This window comes from Phragmites australis, chromosome 11, assembly GCF_958298935.1.
Source record: "Phragmites australis chromosome 11, lpPhrAust1.1, whole genome shotgun sequence".
Taxonomy (NCBI): Eukaryota; Viridiplantae; Streptophyta; class Magnoliopsida; order Poales; family Poaceae; genus Phragmites; species Phragmites australis.
In genome coordinates, this window is record NC_084931.1 from 34,195,633 (window position 1) to 34,216,360 (window position 20,728).

At 48.0% G+C, this 20,728-nt stretch overlaps 2 protein-coding genes across 2 annotated transcripts; both read right to left on the reverse strand.

Moving 5' to 3' along the window:
- Positions 1 to 365: 365 nt before the first annotated feature.
- LOC133885054 (vacuolar cation/proton exchanger 1b-like) lies at positions 366 to 8,327 on the reverse strand. Its single transcript, XM_062324687.1, has 11 exons — positions 7,720 to 8,327; positions 2,509 to 2,576; positions 2,388 to 2,416; positions 2,112 to 2,308; positions 1,795 to 2,016; positions 1,561 to 1,692; positions 1,317 to 1,433; positions 1,182 to 1,235; positions 989 to 1,105; positions 792 to 882; positions 366 to 698 (listed from the first exon to the last, which is right to left on the reverse strand). Exons 1-11 carry the CDS (start codon positions 7,981 to 7,983, stop codon positions 643 to 645), a joined length of 1,347 nt encoding a protein of 448 aa, XP_062180671.1. The 5' UTR covers positions 7,984 to 8,327; the 3' UTR covers positions 366 to 642.
- Positions 8,328 to 8,470: 143 nt separating this feature from the next.
- Positions 8,471 to 19,607, reverse strand: LOC133885052 (uncharacterized). Its single transcript, XM_062324684.1, has 13 exons — positions 19,022 to 19,607; positions 12,938 to 13,124; positions 12,513 to 12,652; positions 12,215 to 12,416; positions 11,879 to 12,117; positions 11,676 to 11,787; positions 11,419 to 11,560; positions 11,196 to 11,338; positions 10,925 to 11,094; positions 10,456 to 10,845; positions 10,272 to 10,327; positions 9,963 to 10,177; positions 8,471 to 9,860 (listed from the first exon to the last, which is right to left on the reverse strand). The coding sequence occupies exons 1-13, from the start codon at positions 19,226 to 19,228 to the stop codon at positions 8,665 to 8,667; spliced, it is 3,399 nt and encodes a 1,132-aa protein (XP_062180668.1). The 5' UTR covers positions 19,229 to 19,607; the 3' UTR covers positions 8,471 to 8,664.
- Between the last annotated feature and the right edge of the window lie 1,121 nt (positions 19,608 to 20,728).

Consider the following 20,728-nt stretch of genomic DNA (forward strand, 5'->3'; position numbering starts at 1 on the left):
CTCATACACTTTCATCGTATAAAAAATTAATTAAAAGATGCTCCGTTTGGAACAAGAAAGCTTATAAGTTGGCTCAAACTATCTAAACCACCAAGATATTACTAAATCCACTGTACCGGAGCACTTGAACCGCACAAACGGAAATTAGAAACAGTAATGGACTAGGGTATTTCGTTAAATCCACAATCTGCACATGCAAATCTGACTTCTTATACATGCCCGCTGTTTTACATGAAACAGTTTCAACATCTCAATTGAATTTGGTTCCTTCTGTCTCTCTCTCTCTCTGTGCTCAAGTTCTAACAAATCCACAGAATGACATCTTCGTTGGAACAATTAGAAAAACAAAACAATTTACACTCATCTCAGGCAACCACTATATATCATATTTTACCTAATATACATACATAATGCTTTGCTTAATTACTTTGCGTCATACCGTTTGGACATATTAGCTTCATAGATGGCGCAGTTGCTGTGAGAAGAAGCATGACCCCAACATTTTCATACATTACGTTTTGGTCTATTTTAGTCAGACTTCGCAGCGCTAGCTTCTCCAGTTCTGCATGCAAAACTGCAAATGAAGGGCATAACATTCATTCAAAAACTCACTGGAGAATGCAATCCAACCTATCAGGCACCCTAAATCCTCCATGAGTCACTTGGTACACCCAGATGGACACCGTCGTTGTTGCCATCTATCATCACAACATATTATGAAGATAACATATCAAATACCAAACAATTAGTAGGCATTAGAACTGAAAACTGTTGAGAATAGAAATCCATACCTCCACGCCGTCTCAAAACGAAAAAGCACACACTAATGACAACGTAGCAAAAGAGAAGCAGCAGTCCCTTCAGATAATGCGATGATCCGTCCTGCAAAACACATAAAATTACCTTTCAATGCTGTAACTCCGCAACGTTGACAGCAGTATTATGACCAGTGATCAAAGAATGGCTTGACTCCAGGAGAAAATTTTACCTGGAGGGTGAAGCTCGTTACTAATATTGCAAGAAACAAAGAACCAGTCTCAAGCAAGTTGAAATCAAGATCCATAGGTACTCCCATGATCCAAGCTACAAGGACACTCAATGGCACCTGGCACAGTTCAATTCCAGCATGAAAATATTAATGAAAAGAATATGTTAAACTTGTCTAAGAGTTTAATACTCACCACAAACATGGAAATCTGTGTAGCAGATCCCAAAGATACTCCGAGGGTGATGTCCTGTTACAGCCAACAGTTTTCTGTTAGTAGTTGCTACCTAAGCATTCCAACTAGTACGAATGAACCCCTGAAGTTTCGTACCAGTTTGTTCTTAAAAGCAAATATGACTGCACCAGCATGCTCTGCTGCATTACCAACTATTGGGATCAAGATTATGCTAATGAAGCTCACAGATACCTCCCATGATTTTGACGCCGCCTGTTGATAATACGTCTTTCACTGTCAGCACATTGCTAGCTGCACTATAACTTACCATATATATAATGTGCTAGATTGTGCTCACAGATTAAAAATGGGCAGTATGAACATGGAATAAACTACATACCTCAATTGCGCTCACAACAAATTCAGATAATACTGCAGTCAGCAGAGTCATGACTCCCAGCCAAATCATCGCACTAAAAACCCCCAGCACCGGCTCATCTTCAGAGACCAATTCTTCACCATCATCTTCAACCTATTCAGTTCATTTGGTTGGATCCCATACTCTTATTAATCAACTGGTCCTATGCAACCAGTTCTTGCCGGCTACTAATCAGCAATAGTATGCAGTACACACCTCTTGGGGCTCAAAGAGCTGGCGATGAGTCTTCAGCTGGAAGAAAAGGTAGGCTACATAAGCCAGGAGCATGATAACGCTGCATGCTCGGGATAGCTCTAATCCTGCATCCCAAGAGGCTACCGCATGCTCCCCGGAGCTGACAGCATACCTCAGCATCAGTGGAAGAGAGTGACATAGCACACCAAGAATCAGAAGTCCAGTGCTGACATCCGCTTGCATCTGTACAGAGCAAGACCATACTGTTGTTTGTAAGACATCATAAATTCGGGTTCTAAGAAACAGTCTAATAGGTTGAAAATAGCTGAGTCGGTTACTCTGTCGTATGGCTGCTCGGTTCCAAGGTTGGCCAGGCCACCAAAGAAAAGGGAGGTTCCAAGGACAAGCAACAAGTTGGACAAGATGGAGCCGAGCAGAGAGCATTTCACCACCACGACCTTGCCTTCATGCAGGGCGAAGAGTGCGATGATGACCTCCGTCACATTTCCAAATGTTGCATTCAGCAGGCCACCCACTGCAACAATCTCGGGTAAGTGTAACTTCAATGTTAAGGTTGTGAGCCAGATGGCAAGATTGAGATCGCCAACATTTACCAGTAGGTCCCGTGTAAAATGCAACCTGCCTGCAACCAATTCACAGAAAGCAGAAATATATTTAGCAACATACAGGTAACAAGAACAAAACGTGATAAGATAATCAACAAAACAAACTTACTCGGTCAGGAAGCTGAGTCGCTCAGCAAGAGGAATGAGCCCGATTAAGCTAAGCACAAAGACCCATTCCTGTTTAGATATCAACAAGAAAGCATGAGTTAGAGAAGGGGAAAATCATAATCATACATTGGCCACAAAGAATTTATTTTCATACTTTTCTTCAGCGGTTAGTTTTGTTAAGATGGCATTTCAAAATTAAGAACATCTAGTTGAGCCGTGCAGGTGAGATTCCAATGGAACAAAACAAGGGAGCCACATCCGGAACAATCATTCACTGCTCCGCAACATTTTGTTTCTGGCCATGCTAGTTATCTTTTTGTTTGCATGCCATGTATTTGAAACGAGATGACAAATGAGAACATCGTAAGGGTGCAAGCTACTAGTTCACATGCCGAACAGAACCGTATTAAAAGACAAGCAACCCCCCTCCTTCTGCAAAGTTCTACTTTCCCCCGAGGAATATCACTGCTGCGCCTAATGCTGGTGTATGATTCTAACACGTGCTCAACTGTAGGTAAAACTTGAAGCCTATCCGGTGACAACATTATATCTTATTACATGGTCAATGAGACTGCAACTAGAGGGTGTTTAAGTGGTAACCCCGTCATTTATTGCACATTATATCTTACGTGGATATGTGTGGACATGACATCGAGGGAGAGATCTTGTATTTGTCATACGAGATAAGCTGCCAAGGACATCAGCTATGAAGGGGGAGATTGTAATACTCTGAGCAATTAGTGAAGAAACATAGAAGGATAAAGAGAGATAGAACGCCATCCAAAAAGAAGACCACTAAGGCCGCAGCACAGACGGCCAACTCCCTGGTCACGTCTGTGTCAGAGTCCACACAACCACCACAACCATGCAAGCTATGTATACCCACCAATTCCGCTACTGGACGGAACGGCAACCCTCCGGCCACCGTCGAACTGACGGTGGCCCTGGCCTGAGCTGGCGCGAAGGCCCCGACCGATACGGAGGCCTTCCAAAAATGGGGTAGCGAGGACCTCACAACATCCCAAGGGGTTACGGTCGAGGCCACAGCCGTGCAGGCCGCCCTTCAGTGGTTATGAGCGCTCGAGCCCAGGGGCACTCATGCTTAGGCCCACCCTCGAGGCATCTCTTATGACGGCACCCAACCCACCTTTGTCGAGCTGGCATCTTCTGAGAATCTGGTTGTCGGACAACCTCCTCTACCTCCCTTGATAGAAGGGGGCTTTGTAGAGACCACATGCTCTGTTACGCGTAGATCCCGCCAACGCCTTCGACGCCAACCACAGGCTTCGGTACCACGGGAAGGGTACTGGTGCATCCTGCATGGAGCAGGGTGTGACCATAATACCGAGAATTGTTGAAGCCTTATAGCCTTCTAGACGGAGTACCTCGAGAGACAGATGGGATGCCTGGCAGGGGAAAGAGTCGACGATAGGCGGTCCAGGGGTCGTAAAACCGGAACAAGTCGTCGGTTAGGTCTCCGAACCTTACCAGGCACCTTTCGGCCTGCTCTACATCCTCCTACTCCGCCACCAACGGTATAATACCCCGGCGACGAGGATTGAGTCGCACCAACAACCTTAGCCAGAACGGAGTCTAGTAGGCCCTCAGCATAGGGGGCCTCGCCTCCACCGAAGCAGTTGGAGCCTCCGGAGTGCCTCCCACACCAGGTTCGATACTAGGTGAGTTGATCATGACAAAGGACGAGGGCTCCGACAGGAGTGCCTTGGGTGTCCAGAAGGTCCACGAGGCCAAGACTCTTCGGTGGATGACACATGTCGGAGAGACCAATCCTTTCCCTGTCTAGGAGCTACGAGGGCTTCTGAGCCTCCGACCTTGCTGGGGAGGTCTTATTTTGGCAAAGATACACCCATAACCACCTTGCAATAGCTTGCCTAACTGATTAAATTTTCAAGATATAAGGGGCAGCATACTATGAAAGTAGTTAGCCTAACTATTGAGGGTCCTTACAACAAATAACTATTTGGTAACAACAAATAGACAGCATACCGTCTGCTCCATTTGCAAGGATGGAAGCACGATGACCGTCGGCTCTAATCTTACAAGTACTGGCTCCAACCTTGCAAGCATGCCCGCAGGATTGCTCGACCCCTGAGGCACCACAGCAGGCGAAACTGGCGCTGGTGTCAGAAGCGATGAGCCAGTCGAAACCATTGTCATCTCCGACGATGAGGAGAAAGAGGACGTCATACTCAAGCCAATAAGAGACGCTCCCTTACACAACAGTAAGGATCAACTAGGTGAACCCCAGCCAGGGGAGGAAAGCGGAATCATCACGCGCGTCGTTTCACGGCACTCCCAATTACTCTCCTAGGGGGCCCGTGGCCACGCCCGGGTCGATCCATGTTCACGTGGTGACGTCTTGTGATGGCTCCCTGGTTTTTTGCGTGCACGTCTCGTCGCATTTATGGCTTGAGCCTCTATCGACGCATGCGAGGGTCATGGGCACAAGACCACAGGCGAACCTGTGCGTTACCCTGTTAGGCGCACTGCCATTACCGCACGTCATCCATTACTCAGGCCAAAAAATGAGAATACCTCACTGCCACACACAACCTCCACCATGATAGTGCAAGCGGCTAAATGACTCACCATCAAGGGAGCTGAAGGGTTTACTCCGCATAGGCCCCAAAGCGCATTGACTCCGTCGGGCCTCGTCGTGGTAAACCGCTGAGGGAGTCATGGACTCCCTCCTTCAGCGTACCTGTCAACCACATAGTTTCCTCCAGATTACGTTGTCGCCATCAAGCTTTGCCATCATTGCTCACGGTCACCACTGAGAGGTTCCTCAATGGTGAGAACATATATTAGGATACTGACTATGATGTTGGGCTGGAGCTAGTTTCTTCTACATCCTCCCGTCCCTCTATACCTCGGGGTCAGCGGATGAGGGGGTATTGTTGGGGGAAAATACTCCAGCATGCAGACATTACTAAAGGGTCGCCATCAAGAACTCCTCCAGAGCCCTTGGGCTTCAGATCCTCAGCCGGAAGTCCGGCTTCCAAATACCGTGAACCCCTTTGACCACTGCCTCTCGAGACAAGAGAAGTTGCTGGTCTCCAGAAGGGATTGTTGGGGGCCATCTTTAAAGACTCCCGACACCTTTGGTCCTGTCAGTCTATGCCTATAAATCTCGGATCCCCGAATGCCTCTTGGGTCTCCACGCTCTGAAGCTCTCCACCCTAATCTCCCAGAGCCCCAACCTCCCAGAGCCCCAATCCTCTGAAGTTTGGGCAAGCTTTTAAAAGCTCGAGGAGTGGGTCATCAAGCCTTGAAGAAAAATCAGCCAAATGGAGCTCACGAGCCGTCCTCTGCCTGCAAGGAAGTGATAGGTATTTAATGCCGGTACAAGTGGTGGTCATCCTGACATCCCAGTGCAAATGGTAGTCATCCTGACAGTGCAGCGCCGTGCCGCAATTGACGACCGACCGAGTATTGTACCATCTGGGTCACCTACATCACTGTATTTGCTATAGTAGATAATATCTTCTAGTTAGGGGTAAATGTATTATGCCTGAACACACGTTACGTAATTCGACTAGCCCTAAGTCCCTGTAGCATGACATTAACTTGCATCGCTATCTCTATAAGGGTATATTTGTATACTTACACATTGAATAACACTATAAATACAGACATATAACCATCAAACTAAGGATAAATCTCTTAGTGATGAACACATCGATATTCCTTCCTCTCCATTCTTTCTCTAAACTTGAGTTTTCACTCTAGAGAAGGCTCTCGTTGCACTTATTCGTGAAAGATATTTTCTTACACCAACAATCCTTTTACACAAAATGATGATAAAAGTGTAAGAGATATGATATACATATACGAGTCCGCTCTACAGATGGGCTGAATTATAAGTGAATTTTGAAGGCGAGCTTATATAATAAGCAGGTTGTGTGCAGGACGTGGGGAAAGGCATGCATGTGATTAGCAGAGTGGGGGGCGTTTTAGCTGCGGCTCTTCAACTCCATGATTGATTGATTCCATCTGTATCAGAATGGAATAGAATTTGACACTAGAGGCTAGGCCACATGGTCACATGTAAATAAATCTAATCCTCGTCCGAGCCTTCTCCTCCCAACTGCATTAGATTTTTTTTAATTGAAATAGCCAGCTCTCTCAACGCGTTGTTGAATTTTTTTTTTTACTCTGATGGCTAGTTCATGCAAGGAAATAACAGTAAATTAAGAGTTGTGCCCACAGTGTGTTCAGATTTATTTATTGTTTGAGACGACGGCAATGTGTGTGAGAAGTGGCAGAGATTTGCAAAATTCAGATGCAGAGCAATGAATCTTATATTTACTAATTGGAAGTTTTTTTTTCTTCACGTTAATCTAAATTTTTTAAAAAAATTCTCATAAAAAAGCAAAAAATCCCACCGTCAAATTAATTGATTGACTAATTGTAACCATGATCAACGACCAGACGAAACAACATATAAGATTAAAAAACAAATCATAGAGTCCAGACGTCCAACCCTAAGACTACTTCTTACCTTGCATTTCCTCCCTTTTTTTTTGTTGTAGATACCATTTATCCAATAAAGTTACGTTAGCAAACTACAACTTAGTTACGTTAGCAATCAACACATTTTTTCAAGTCAATTATAATCAAACATTACAAAATTAAAACAACAGAACACAAACATATTACGAATTATCACACAAAAATAATATCAAAGAATTTATAATGTATTTTCAAAAAATAATATGAGATACGGTGACGACATTAAAAATAATAATAATTTCAAAAAATCAAGAAACAAATAAAAATCAATTTGCATAACACATAAAATGAAAATTATAAATTAGATCTATTCACAAATAATAAACATGATTCCAATATTATAAAAAATTATATTTATATTTTACATTCTAATATTTAAATATAAATAGCTGATGTATCTTATTATACAACTATTATTAACATAAATATCTATAATTTAGTCGTAAACTAAATTTTTAATCTGTGCAGTCGTACGAGTTGATTCGCTAGTGCACATAAGAGCTGATGCAATGTTGTTCCCAGGCGTGATCAAAATGCAATTTTTATTCTCTCTCTGTGTGTGTTGATGCCGAGGGCAACGATCGAAGATGCCCAAATTGAGCAATCATGCATCGTGATTGAAAGAACGAATCGGATTGAGAGAGCAAATGCAAAGACAAGAAGTGGAAGAAGAAGTTGCCTGTCCGAATTGTAGGATGCGGGCGGCGATCGCGAGGATGACGGCGGGGAAGAGGAGGACGAGCTTGGTGGCGAGGAGGACCTCCTGGAGGTTGTCGAGGAGTGGCGCGCAGGGGAGTTTGCGGAGGAGGGCGAGGTCGGACTTCTTGCGGAGTGAGGAGGAGGACATGCTGTGGGCGGTGCGGGCGACGTGGCGGAGGGTCATCTCCTTGGCGGGCGCGGGCGACTCCAGGAGGCCCGCCGTCGCAGAGGAGTCGGAGTCCATGTGGATGCGCCACCTCTGCTCCTCTCTGCCCACGGCACCGCCTCCCCAGTAAGGCAGTGAGGGGCGTAGCGCGTTGGTGCTGTCAGGCGTGTGCCTTCTCCGTCTGTTGCTACCGCTTTACGACTTGGGCTTGGGCTCTCCCTCGCTCCGCCCGTCGGCCGTCGGCGCCCTGCTGTTTGGCCGTGGCGATGGATGGAAATGAACGGGGGCGACGAGAAACAAGATGGACAGAAACGGGTGCACATATACAGCGCAGCGCAGCTCAGGACGTCGTGCAGGGTGGTGCTCTGGTTTGGTCTCTCACCTCACCTGTGGCAGTTGCGGGCACATGGTGATGGTAGGTAACCTACCTACCATACGAGCGGAGCGGTGATCCAGCCTCCTTCTTCTTCGGTTCCGACGATGTTTGCGTGCCTCTGATGCACTCCCGTGCCGTGCTCAAAGTGAAGAAGATGGCCGGCCTCTTTGCTTTTGCCACGGCCCAAAGTGAACAAGACATGAGAGCATTCCATTTCTGCTGCCCTGCCCTGCCCTGCCCTGTCTCGGGCGGGAGTACAACAAACGAGACGTCAGCCAGCGAGCTAATCTAAGCTGCTCCATTGTTTAATCCTCTTCTTAATCATCTACTCCGTCTAAAAATGTCAACGGAGAACATTCATGTTGAATCATACAAAGTAAGCTTCAATTTGGCGCCCTGTTGGAGAAGATGGCCTCCAGATCGTTGTATAGCAGCCCCCTGGACTTGGACTTCCACTCGCCACTCTTCGCCTTTGTTGTGCCACTGGTCGACGCCTCGCCTCCCGCCGCCGCCCCCTCCCCGCCGCCCTCCTTGCTGAAGCTCGCCTTCGCCATCTCCCGCAGCTGCCCAAGCCACCAACGCTCGTTCGAGGCCCTCTCCGCGCCCTCGCTCCCGCCCCTCTGGGACGCCGCCACCCTCTCCCCGCCTGCGCCGTCCGAAGGCGGAGGTTGCTCTTGCTGCTGGTTGCTCAGCCGGTCGCCCAGCACCGACGAAGGCAGCACCAGCACCAGCAGCCCCAAGGACGCTGCCTTGGCGCCTTCCAGGAACGAGCTCCGGTCCGCGCTCAGGAACCGCACCTGCTGGTACAGCGCGTTCCACTCGTTGCACGTCTGCGCCGCGAACCCCAGCACGAACACGCCCAGCATGGCCAGCCCCAACCCGCGCTCCTCGCTGTCGGGCAGCCAGCCGCCGTTGCTGTTCGCCCTGTCGATTTGCACCAGGCAGACCGCGAACACCAACACCTCGCTGGCCACCGACACGATCTCCACCAGCTGCACCCGCTTCTTGATGAAGGGTTTCTTCAGCACCATGAAGAAGAGCTGGGACAACGCCATCGACAGCACCACCACCGCGTGCGCCCGCGACGACCGGTCCGACGACGCGTGCGCGCCCGCCACGATGCCCACCGCCACGCGCTTCACCGACTCCACGAACGTGAAGTAGATCCGAAGCACGCCGAACACCTTCTGGATCAAGGGCGCCTCCGCGTCCTCGTTCTCGTCCTCCGACGCCATGATCCGCTCTCCAGCTTCCGCGCGCTTCCCGCCGCCGCCCGCGATCTGCGTCAGCATGTACTTGGGCGGGCCGCGCAGGTCCTCGAAGAGCGGGCCGAGCTTGGTGAGGCAGGCGGAGCGGCGCGGGTCCTTCCACGTCCACTGCCCGCGCTTGCCGGGGCCGAGCGTGCGACGGATGAGCTCCTGATACCAGTGGTACTCCTGCCCCTCCTGGTGCACCTCCTTGTACTGCAGCAGCCTGCCCATGGTGATGCCCAGCGACAGGAACAGCAGCAGACCCACCAGGAACGACGCCAGGATGCCGGTGAGCGCGATCCCCACCACCAGCCCTCCCGTAGTCCCGCCTGCATGCATTGCAGACCCATCATCATCCCTTCGGCATGAGTGTGTGATGCCACCAAAGCATTACTTGATTGCTGCTGCATTCAGATGGATGGTCTTGATACCTCTGATGAGCGCTGCAGCCGCTTGGGAGATGCAAGGCATGGCAAGGATGGCGAGCATGATCTCGAACCTGGGGAACGCCAGTGCTTCGTAACCATGCCGTCGCTCCTTGTCTCTGTACCTTAACTTGAAGTAGAGGAGGGTGAGAGCGTGCACAAGGATGAGGCCTCCACCCATCACACCTAGCCACAGCATGTTCCTACCGAAGTATTTCCAACTGCATCCAGACACATAACAAGGCTTAGTAGATCTCATCCAGGCTTTGTCGCGCAAAGAAGCAGCGATGCAGCATCAGGATTACGATGCACTACCCATCCAAATCTTGCAGCTTCATGATAATCTGTGCTTCCGGCTTCATGTCTGGGTTCTGCAAGTCATCCATGTTTTACTGATTCGGCTAAGCTTTCAGAACTCAAAAGTAATGGAAATAGTAAAACCACAGAACTGTAATGCTTCCGGCAGCAACAAAAGAAGAGTACAACAACGAAATGTGACCTCAAAGAAAGACCGATACTCCATTGCAGTCAGTGGCTTCCCATCTACTGGGATTTGCATTGGCATCACAGGCTTCCCATCTCCTGGAATTTGCACTGGCATCGTCGGCTTCCCGTCTGCCGGGATTCGCGTTGGCATCATCTGCTGGCCTTGTTGTGCTCGAGGATGAAAGATGTCAGCCCCTACAGCACTTCTGTCTAGTAGCTCCGAGTACGCAATGGCAGGCATCGTGGAGTACCCAAGAAATGGATCAGCAGCTGGACCTTCCCATGGAAGGTGCATGTAAGGGATGGCCCATTCTATCCCCTTTGCAAACTCGTAGTACTCGATTGGCAAATTAACCGATAGCCATCTGGATAGAGCGAAGATTTGGATGTGGCATGCCATTCTCTGAAATTCACAACATCAAATGGTCGATCAGTCTACAGCTCGATCCGTAGCCATGAAAAGCTGGTGTCGACGTACGTACCAAAAGATTTCTTGATGGCTCCGATATCATGTAAGCAGAGGGCCTTGAGATAGCTCCAGATGCGAGGAGTGATGATGTCGAGACAGTGAGGAGCGTGGAAACAACAGCAGTTACCACAAATACGACAGTGGTGAGTGTCGCAATTGATGATGACGATGCAGGAACAGAATCTGCAGGTAGGGTGAAAACAAGTGTACTGCCTAATGACTCTGTAAATCAAAATTCATTGTGATGTATCTCACAACTAGGAAGCAAAGAATGTTGTTCATACAGTGCCTCACTTCAAGACGGTCTGATGCAAAGTTCGGGTTTCCAGCGACATCCTGGGCTGCATTTTCAGCGACATGAACCGAAACCAGCTTATCTACTGCCTGTATCCGCAGTGTGTATATGCTCTTACTAGCTTCATGAAAGCTGAAAGCAAAATGAACCATGAGGCGATAAACTCTATTTAGGAGAAAGAAGTCATTTATTTAGATACTGGGATGTCTTGCCTCAACACATTGCCCCCAGAAACCTGCACTGCTGAAGAACTGAAGTTGAACACAGGCTTTGCAAACTTTATCAAAACCGGGATATTGCGAGAACTAGTCCTCCAAGTTGATGTGCCGAGTTTAACCGAAGGTCTCTGTGTATCTATCAAGGACACAGAGAAGGAAAAAGGCATAGGTAAATTTAACCATAGGGTACAAAACTCAGATTGATGCTTCCAATATCTGAGCATATTTGGCGGTACAGATAAATGGCTAACCATAAAGAAATGTGAATGGCTCTGCTGAATAAACTGGTGTCCCTTGTCTGCTTATTATTGAGCTTGTATCGCAGACAACAGTCACAATAGCTGTGTCTGATATCTTGTTCACCTAGATAGATAGCGAGTCCGAGAAACTTAAATCAGCCACTTGAAAAATAGGGAACAAATTAAGGTTCTAGGACTAAAGAATCTGAACCTACAACATAACCAAAACGGCGATTTCCAAGGGTGCTTCTGTTGGTGGGTGTTAGGACGGCATCAGTTGCCTTAAGGACGCTAAGGATTTGTGCAGACGAATTGAGCACTGGTTCAGCGAAGGAGAGATATATTCTTAGGTCCTTGTGATCGTTGGTAGCTTCAACCACCCTTGTGGCGCCCTGTATCTGAAGCAGCTTCTCAGGGATGCTAGTGGTGATGGTCATAGAATCATTCCTTGTATCTGAAATGTTTGCAGTGAGCAAGCAGGCGGCATCGGCATTCAGTGCTCCAGTGGAGCAGAAACAAGATTAACGTGTTGGGAAACAGGGCATACGTACCGAAATGCAGAGTGAAAGTGGAGTTGGACGTTCTTGTGAAGCGGTGTCCGGCAGCATCCGTGCAGAACCCCCTGGCCATGACGAGAATCAAGCGCCCGTACTGCGCGTCGGACGAAATGGTGACGGCGACGGAGTAGCGCAGGCCAGGCTGGAGAACCTGGAGGGTGGACGGCTCCACGCGACCGGGGCCGAACACGACGAGCTGCGACCATGAACAGCTTAGCACTCGTCAAGATTGCATGTGCGGCGGTTTCAGGAGTTTTTGGGCGTGTGTGCAGACAGATGGCGATTGCCGTACATTGCAGAACGTGCGGTTGCAGGCGAATCCACCACCGCCGCCGCCGAGGCACGGCTCGCTGAAGGAGATGAGCGCCGACACATTGGACGCGCTCGTGAATGCCGACCCCGCCGTGACGGACGCCGTGGGGGGAACAGTGTCTGCACGGGTGCAGGTACACATGAGTCGCGTCGCCTACATGCTACGACATGCCATTCCTACCAGACATGTACTATAGCATTTTTCTTTAACTCCTAGTACCAGTGGTACAGATAGCTAGATAGTAACAAGGACATGTGTGAACAAGAACTGAAAGTTTAAGGAGCAGTTTGAGCTGCATGCATGTATAAGTAAGCAAGCAAATACTACTACTATACTAGCAGGAGTAGGAATGGAATGGAGATTTCACTGTGCTGTGGGGAGGGGAGGGGAGGCTGTTACTTAACCAACATCCCAAGCGTAGGTGGCGCAGGTGGGTGCTGGACTTCCTCCTCCTCGTCCTCCTCGGCGGCGGCGGCTGGCGCACACTGCCAAGGTGTGGTTCCCGTCCTCGAGTCCTGCGTAGTTCACCGTCTCCGTTCCATTGCCATTCCCAGCAGATCCCCCGCAGTCCGACGCCCTTTCACCGTCCAACTGCATGCCATCAGTTCACACAGCTAATGTTAATCAACTCCTTCAAGAGAAAAGAGAAATGAAAATATATTTCGATTGCCGGACACGGACAGCCTCGAGTCTTACTTAGGCTATTTCTAACTGACCAACATCCTTAACACTGCTGCCACAGAGATGCTGCATTATTGACTAATTGTTCTCTTCTTTTTAGGGGACCAGACGCGCGCCTACCTATGCTATAAAAAGATAAATCAGTTCATATTTTTAACATGCCTGTGGTTCCATTTCCAGGAAGAGGGCAAAAATTCGATTTTGTATAACATACGTGACCGTATTTACTGAAATGGACAACTATTTTTCGTATTTATAATTTTAGCACATGTATTCGGCACACGGTGTGCCGAAAACGATTTTTCGGTACACGGTGTACCGAAAAAGGCATTTTCGGCACACCGTGTGCCGAATACGCTGTATTCGGCACACGGTGTGCCGAAAATGACTGTATTCGGCACACCGTGTGTCGAATACAACCAAAAAGCGTATTCGGCACACGGTGTGCCGAATACAGTTGGTATTCGGCACACCGTGTGCCGAAATACCTTTTTTCGTACTCCTCCCATTACGTGATTTGACTGTGTAATTTATGTAACAAAATTAAAATTTTGCTAATCTAAAATATTGAGATTTCCCTGCAACTTTTTTGGTCTGCACCAAAGCACGATTCGCTGGTTATTTAACAAACAATAAACATGTATGAAATGTCGAAAATGATATATACAAATACTTAATAAGTTACTGATAAATAAGTTATGTGTCATAATTAGTTAAAAAAGATTATGTAAACTAAATATAATTACTTGAACACTGAAGTGTATGGCATAGTACAAATGAGTACATAATATAGTGTATGGCATAGTACAAATGGCTCTTTAACAATGCCTACGCCGCAAGAAATCCTCAGGAGTGTAAGCGTCTGGCGGGTGTGTGGCCCTCATCCCAGCCGCCTGAGCTGGCCCCTGCCATGTGTGCCCTTGGTCCTCATCTTCGTCTTCATGATGTGTTCCAACTCCGCCGAATGTGTATCCAGAACCGCTAACTCGGCCCTGCATATACCACGCTGTAGGATCGTCATGCGGGAGTGTGACCGCCGGTAGTACGTGCTCGGTGGGAGTCCGAAATGATGAAGTCCCAGCTTCCTGGTACCAGTGTGAACCCCCTGGTGCATCGGGATATTGGGGGTATTGGCCGCTCAGTAGCTCCGTGAAGCTGCTCGATTGCAATGCACCAGCCCAGTCAAAATCTTGAGTGCCACTCCAGGTGGGCGTCTGGTGTGTGCAGTCAATGACATTCTCGTTGTGAGTTGATAATCCTGGTGGAGTTGTCTGCGTAGCTTGAGTAGGTTGTGTGAAAGGAGGGGGATGGGAACCCAGTATGCACTCCTCAGGAGCGGGAGCTTCAGGTATCACCTCCTCGGCTCCAGCAGAAGAACGTGTCCCATGATGTGCCGCAGACGAAGGGGCCTCCCGTGAATGTGCCTCATGAGCACTGGATGAGCGCCTGCTATGGGAGGCACGGGATGGGTCCATGGCGGGTACGTCGTATGCCCTATAACGCGGGGCGCAACCACCTAGTCCACGTATCGCGGACCAAAGGCGAGACCCTCTCGTCCTCATGTAGTCTCGGAGAGGGTGCCTATCCCTTCGCGTGGCTGACCCACTCGCTTCCCAACGGTCATGCTCCGCATGCCTATGCATTTCGATCCCCGCTTCGGTCTGTTGTTGTTGAGGGTTATGTCAGTAATACGGATGACAAACTAATGAAAATCGTTATAAGTACAACATCACTTGGGCACCAGACTCCATCCACCGGGTTATGTGTTCTGCATTAATCTCCGCCCAGTCGTGGGTGCTTGCGTTTCCTTGGGCACTCCTCCTGTATGTGACATAAATAGTTAAAATTTTGTAACATAAAAATGGTATCTACAGTAACACACTTACTCGTGCGCCTGACCAGCGTCTCGTGGGGGAGGTACTGGCACCAACTGACGATGACCAAACTGCCTCTGCACACGGTCAGGAGAATACACTTCTACATTGTTCATATAAAGCAGAAAACATCTAGTCATCCATAGGTCGGAGTCACGGAAACAAGATGGTGCGATGAGGCCGTTAGTCGCAATTTCGGCCACTCGTTCACTACGCCATGGATCCCACTCCACAAGATCGGCACTGAGGACATCAAGGTCACTGATCACCCGGGAGTAGTTTCCATGGTCTTGGTGGTGAGTCCATCGCAGCCTGGCATGAAGCCACCTATAACCCATCGTTGGCCTCATGTCGTCGGCGACACCGTCAGAAATGGGAACTGGATAGTAGGTCTTGCTCACCCACGGTCGACACACCGGGAGATAATCCCAGCTCCAGAGCTGTAGAAGGTGTAGGCAACCAGAAATAGATCCCATCTTTGTTGACCGTTGGGTTGCGGCACACAATCCTTTGTATGTAGCAGCCAACACAGCAGATCCCCAACTGTAATGTGTCGGCTCGTACGGACGTGATGTGAGCTCACGCGCTAACCATAAAATATGCGGCAGTACATAATCACCTGCCGTGTTGCAAAACAGTATGCCTCCAAGCAAGATATACAAGTACACCTCATAATGCTGCATAACTGTTGCCTCGTCCGCATCCGGTGGGCAAGGGCTGAACTGTGGTAGGCCATGAATCCATCATCTTACGAGTGGTCTCATTTAACTCTCGCCATATCTCGTTGAACTTCGTCTGCTGGTTCTGAAGACATAACCCTTTGAACCTCTTCACAAGACCCTTGTTGTGATACCTTGAGTAAAGGTTCGCACCTAAGTGTCGCATGCACCATCTTCTCTCCACATCAGGCCACGCAATGGAGGGGTTTGTGCTGGCATGCAGCACATCCAATGCATTCAAGAGGCCCTTATTGCGGTCTGATATGATGCAGACTCGTTCCCTATTACCGACCACACGTGTCCTCACCAAGGTAAGGAACCACAACCAACTATCATTGTTCTCACTCTCAACCAATGCATAAGCGAGAGGAAGTATCTGATTGTTTGCATCCGCCGCCATCGCTGTCATTAGGTTACCATGGTACTTGCCACTAAGAAATGTGGCATCCACACATACCACCGGTTTGCAATGCCTGAAAGCTTCGATGCATTGGCCAAAGGACCAGAAAAACCTAATGAGGTATCGATCAGTGTTGCTGTATGACCCATCATCCAGCCTGATCGGCTCATCCGCCATGGCCCACTGGGTCCCGGGGTTGGTCATAGCAATCTTCTGCATCAGCCTCGGTGCGTAGTGGTACGAATCTTCGAAACTTCCAAACAACATCTTCAATGCCTTCTGCTTTGCTCGCCACGCGGTGTGGTAATTGATCAGCATACCCGTCTTAGTCTGCACCTCCTCCATAATGGATTTTGGCGACAAACATATGTTTGTGCCAACAAGGGTGATGAGTAGTTGGGCTATGAACCTCGCATCAACCGCGTGGCTCACATTCCTAATAGCCTCTTCGCTGCATGTATGTGGGGTGTGTCTACTCAGCACAAAATAGTTCTCGTGCTTTGGCTTATGGGCTCGTACGAAGTAAGGACAAGTCGGATGCTTCGTACACCTAACCTCATACTCTGTATGGTTAGATCGGGCACACTTGTGGTCCCTTCTTGTGATTACAGCATAGTTGCTGATAAAGTGGATGACCTCTTCCCTGTTCCGAAACCGTTGCCCCACCTGGATGTCGCTATTCTGATATCCCCAATTAGATAGGGTGTTATACTCACTGATGGTACAATTTAGCAGCCCAGCACCATGAAAGTATTGGATCGCCGGCACCGGGTCATCATTGTCAGCACCTTCTTCATCGCCACTACCACCAGCTTCATCCTCCATGCATTGTGCATCTACCTCACCATGGTCCACTTCGGGTCCATCCGTACCCGAAGTGCCCTCCCCGACATTCCCTCCCGCCTCATCATGCATCACATTATGGTCTAATCCTTCCACAGTAGCCACCTCTTCACCATGCACCGGTCGTGATACTATGGTTACGTACACTCCCATTTCAAAGTTCTCCTCCAATGCCTTACGTGAGTACAAGGCCCAAGCGTTGTTCGTTCTCAAATCGAACAACGTATGGACAATGAGCGAGCTGTTTGGTACAGGTCGTGGCCTAACACCCTCTAGAATAACATTGTAGGACTGCTGGTCTAGACACAAAAGGCTCATAACATGTGTTTGTAAGCCTTTTAGATCAATTGGTAGCTCAACCGTACTCTCTACGTGCTGGCAGTTTTGAATGGACACGAGTCTCCCATGCAAAACAGCGGGACGTTCTCCATAATAAATATGGATAGTCATAGCGTCTCTGCTAAACAAACATAAATGACCAAATAACTAATTAGATGTATGTTACATACGTACTCTATTTTAGCTAATGCATTAGCACGGAATAAATACTATACTTGCTGTAATTCCTTTTTTTATTCTAAGTATTACAGTTAATGTTACACTATAGTTGCTTCTGTTGCGAGATAATAGAATATACAAATAGTATACCTACTCTATTTTACCAACTTAATATCGTTTATCTAAATGATTTGAACGATCTACTTGCTCTAATTACATTTTGTAATCTAATTATTACGATTAATATTACACTATAGTTGCTTTTGTTGTGCGATCATAAAATATGCAAATATTGTACCTACTCTGTTTTTCCAACTTAATATTACTTATCCAATGTATTCGAGCAGAATAAATACTATATTTGCTCTAATTACATTTTTTATTCTAAGTATTACAGTTAATGTTACACTATAGTTGCTTCTGTTACGAGATAATAGAATATACAAATAGTATACCTACTCTACTTTACCAACTTAATATCGTTTATCCAATTTATTCGAGCTGTCCACTTGCTCTAATTACATTTTCTAATCTAAATATTACGATTACTATTACACTATAGTACCATCTATTATTACAAGATCATAGAATATGCAAATCTTACACCTACTCTATTTTAGCAACTTAATATCTACATGCTATAACTATATTTTCTAATCTAAATATAAGTACATACATAATCTATGATTCAATTAAATATAAGTACTTACTACTAAGGAAGGCTATCCTGCTGCACCGCAGCTCTTCGGGCTCGACTGCTCACACTAATTTGTTGCTCTGCTCTTCTCTCCTCTCTGCTCTCCTCTCCCTGCTCTCCTCCTTGCTCTCCTCCTTGCTCTTCTCTGCTCGCTGATGCCTTCTTGCTCTTCTCTGCTCGCTGATGCCTCCTCCATTTAAAGCCTCACCGAGGAGACAACAACACATGGGTGAGCATGGGTGAGCACATGCGCCATGCAAATTAGCTGCAGCCGGCCAAAAAACGTGGGCACAAAAGGACAAAAGCAAAAAGAAAATAAAAGAGAAAAGTAAAAAGAACGACGTGACTTGACGTGACAAAAGGGTATTTCGGCACACGGTGTGCCGAATACCAACTGTATTCGGCACACCGTGTGCCGAATACGCTTTTTGGTTGTATTCGGCACACGGTGTGCCGAATACAGTCATTTTCGGCACACCGTGTACCGAAAAATCGTTTTCGGCACACCGTATGCCGAATACATGTGCTAAAATTGTAAATACGAAAAATAGTTGTCTATTTCAGCAAATACGGTCACGTATGTTGTACAAAATCGAATTTTTGCCCAGGAAGAGCAGCAGCTATCCATGCTTGAGTGAGCGAGCACGCAGCAGCACATTGCGTGCACCATTTTAAGCTAGAATTTGCAGTGTGCATACATGGTACCGGCCGGGTACTCGTAATACAGTAGGGAGCGGGCATGCTGCACGAGGAGTCGAGCAGAGGAGAGGACTAACCTGGCAGGTGATGGTGCAGTCCCCGCAAGGCCCGCCGCCGCTCAGCACAGCTCGGAAGGCGAAGATGGCGGACGCCGACTTGGATACGCGCCGCGGGGCGTTGGAAAAGCTGACGGCGACATCACCGGCGCCGGAGCAGAGTGGGGCAGACGACGCCACAAGGAGCAGAGCAATGCTCAGCAGGCCGCCCCAGCTCTTCCACACCATTTTGCCCTACCCTTCTATCTCTTCTCCCACCTACTGAATGCATTCACAGGGAGGATACGTAGGGGACACATACCCTGAGACAGGGAAGTGAATGCAATGTTGCGGAGCCGTGCATGTGTGGTGCCTAGCTTGGCGAACGGCGCCCTGAAGGTTATGTAATACTCCTCCTGAGCAGCGGGTAGTGGCAGTGCCAGCAGTGCGACGTTTGCTGAGGTAACAATGGAAGATGAACAAGTTAGGTAGGTATCTCAGGTGAAAGGTTAAAGAATACTCCAGCTCCAATGGGGAAGAGGAGGAAGAGGAGGAGGGAGAGGCGACAATAGCCAAGGGGAGGGAGGGAACAAAAACAGAGTGGCAATGGCATGTCCGCATGTGATGCGTGGGGGAGGGGGGGGGGGGTTGGCTGTGGTCTCTCTCTCTCTCTCTCTCTCTCTCTCTCTCTCTCTCTCTCTCTCGTGTGCCTGACTGCCTCTGCTCCTGACCTTGGGGATGGATGGATGATGCGTGTGAGGACTGGAGCAGCCAAACTGTCTGTTTGTCTCTACCCTTCTTCTTCCTTCCCTTTCCTGATCCGATCCGCTCGCTCTCTTGTAATCTCGTGGCTGCGAGCTTGCTCACTCGGATGCCATTCTCTCCTTCTTTCGCCATCAACCTTGAGGTCTTTGTTGCACGGACAAGAACAATCTGAACGAAGCCGAGATGGATACGTGCCGATCCTTGTGTTCAATAATTATGAGCCACCTCGGACAAATCTGCAGCGATCATGGAGGCGCTCCAACAAATTTCAGTCTTCAGTGAATATCCTGCCCGCCGTTACTTCCAAATTTTGTGCTCTGCTCTGAACCATTGATTCAGGATAGCATCATTCATGGGGATTAGCTTCTGCCTTCTGCAGCAGATCAGATGTAGCAGTTCATCTTATCTCCAGCATGACCAATCTTAATTTCAATGTCAGGTTGAAACAAGCCGGTACACTACTTGTAAATCAACATCATGTAATTGTAATGTAATGTGACACATATGTCCCCGTACGGGTAGATCCATCCCTGCGTATGCAACTTTCTTTTACAGTTCGGGCAAGGCAACGTTACAGGGTTAGCTAGTTTCAGTCCTATTTGAGGGATATTTCACTATTTACTACCGAATAATTTGCCATGTTTACGATATGCCATTCGTTATATTAATGACATATAGATTCAGATTCCACATATCATCCTCTGAATTTATCCCCTCGTTGAAGTCTCTGCAAGGACTGATGTGGTAGTTTATAGTTACCCAGTTGAGACCCAAATTGGAGTAGTACATCGAGCAAAGAATGGATGCCAGAGTCAGTGGTGCTCAAAAACAGAATGCAATGCATGCTGGGTTGGGCCTGCAAGGGATAAGCAGCAGTGAGCCATAAACTCTGTAATTTCAACCCCCCAATCCCTGTGTTCTTTCAGCGAATCTTTTAAAAAGTACACTTCCTGAAACAGATGAACTGGGAAAAAAAGTTGGGTT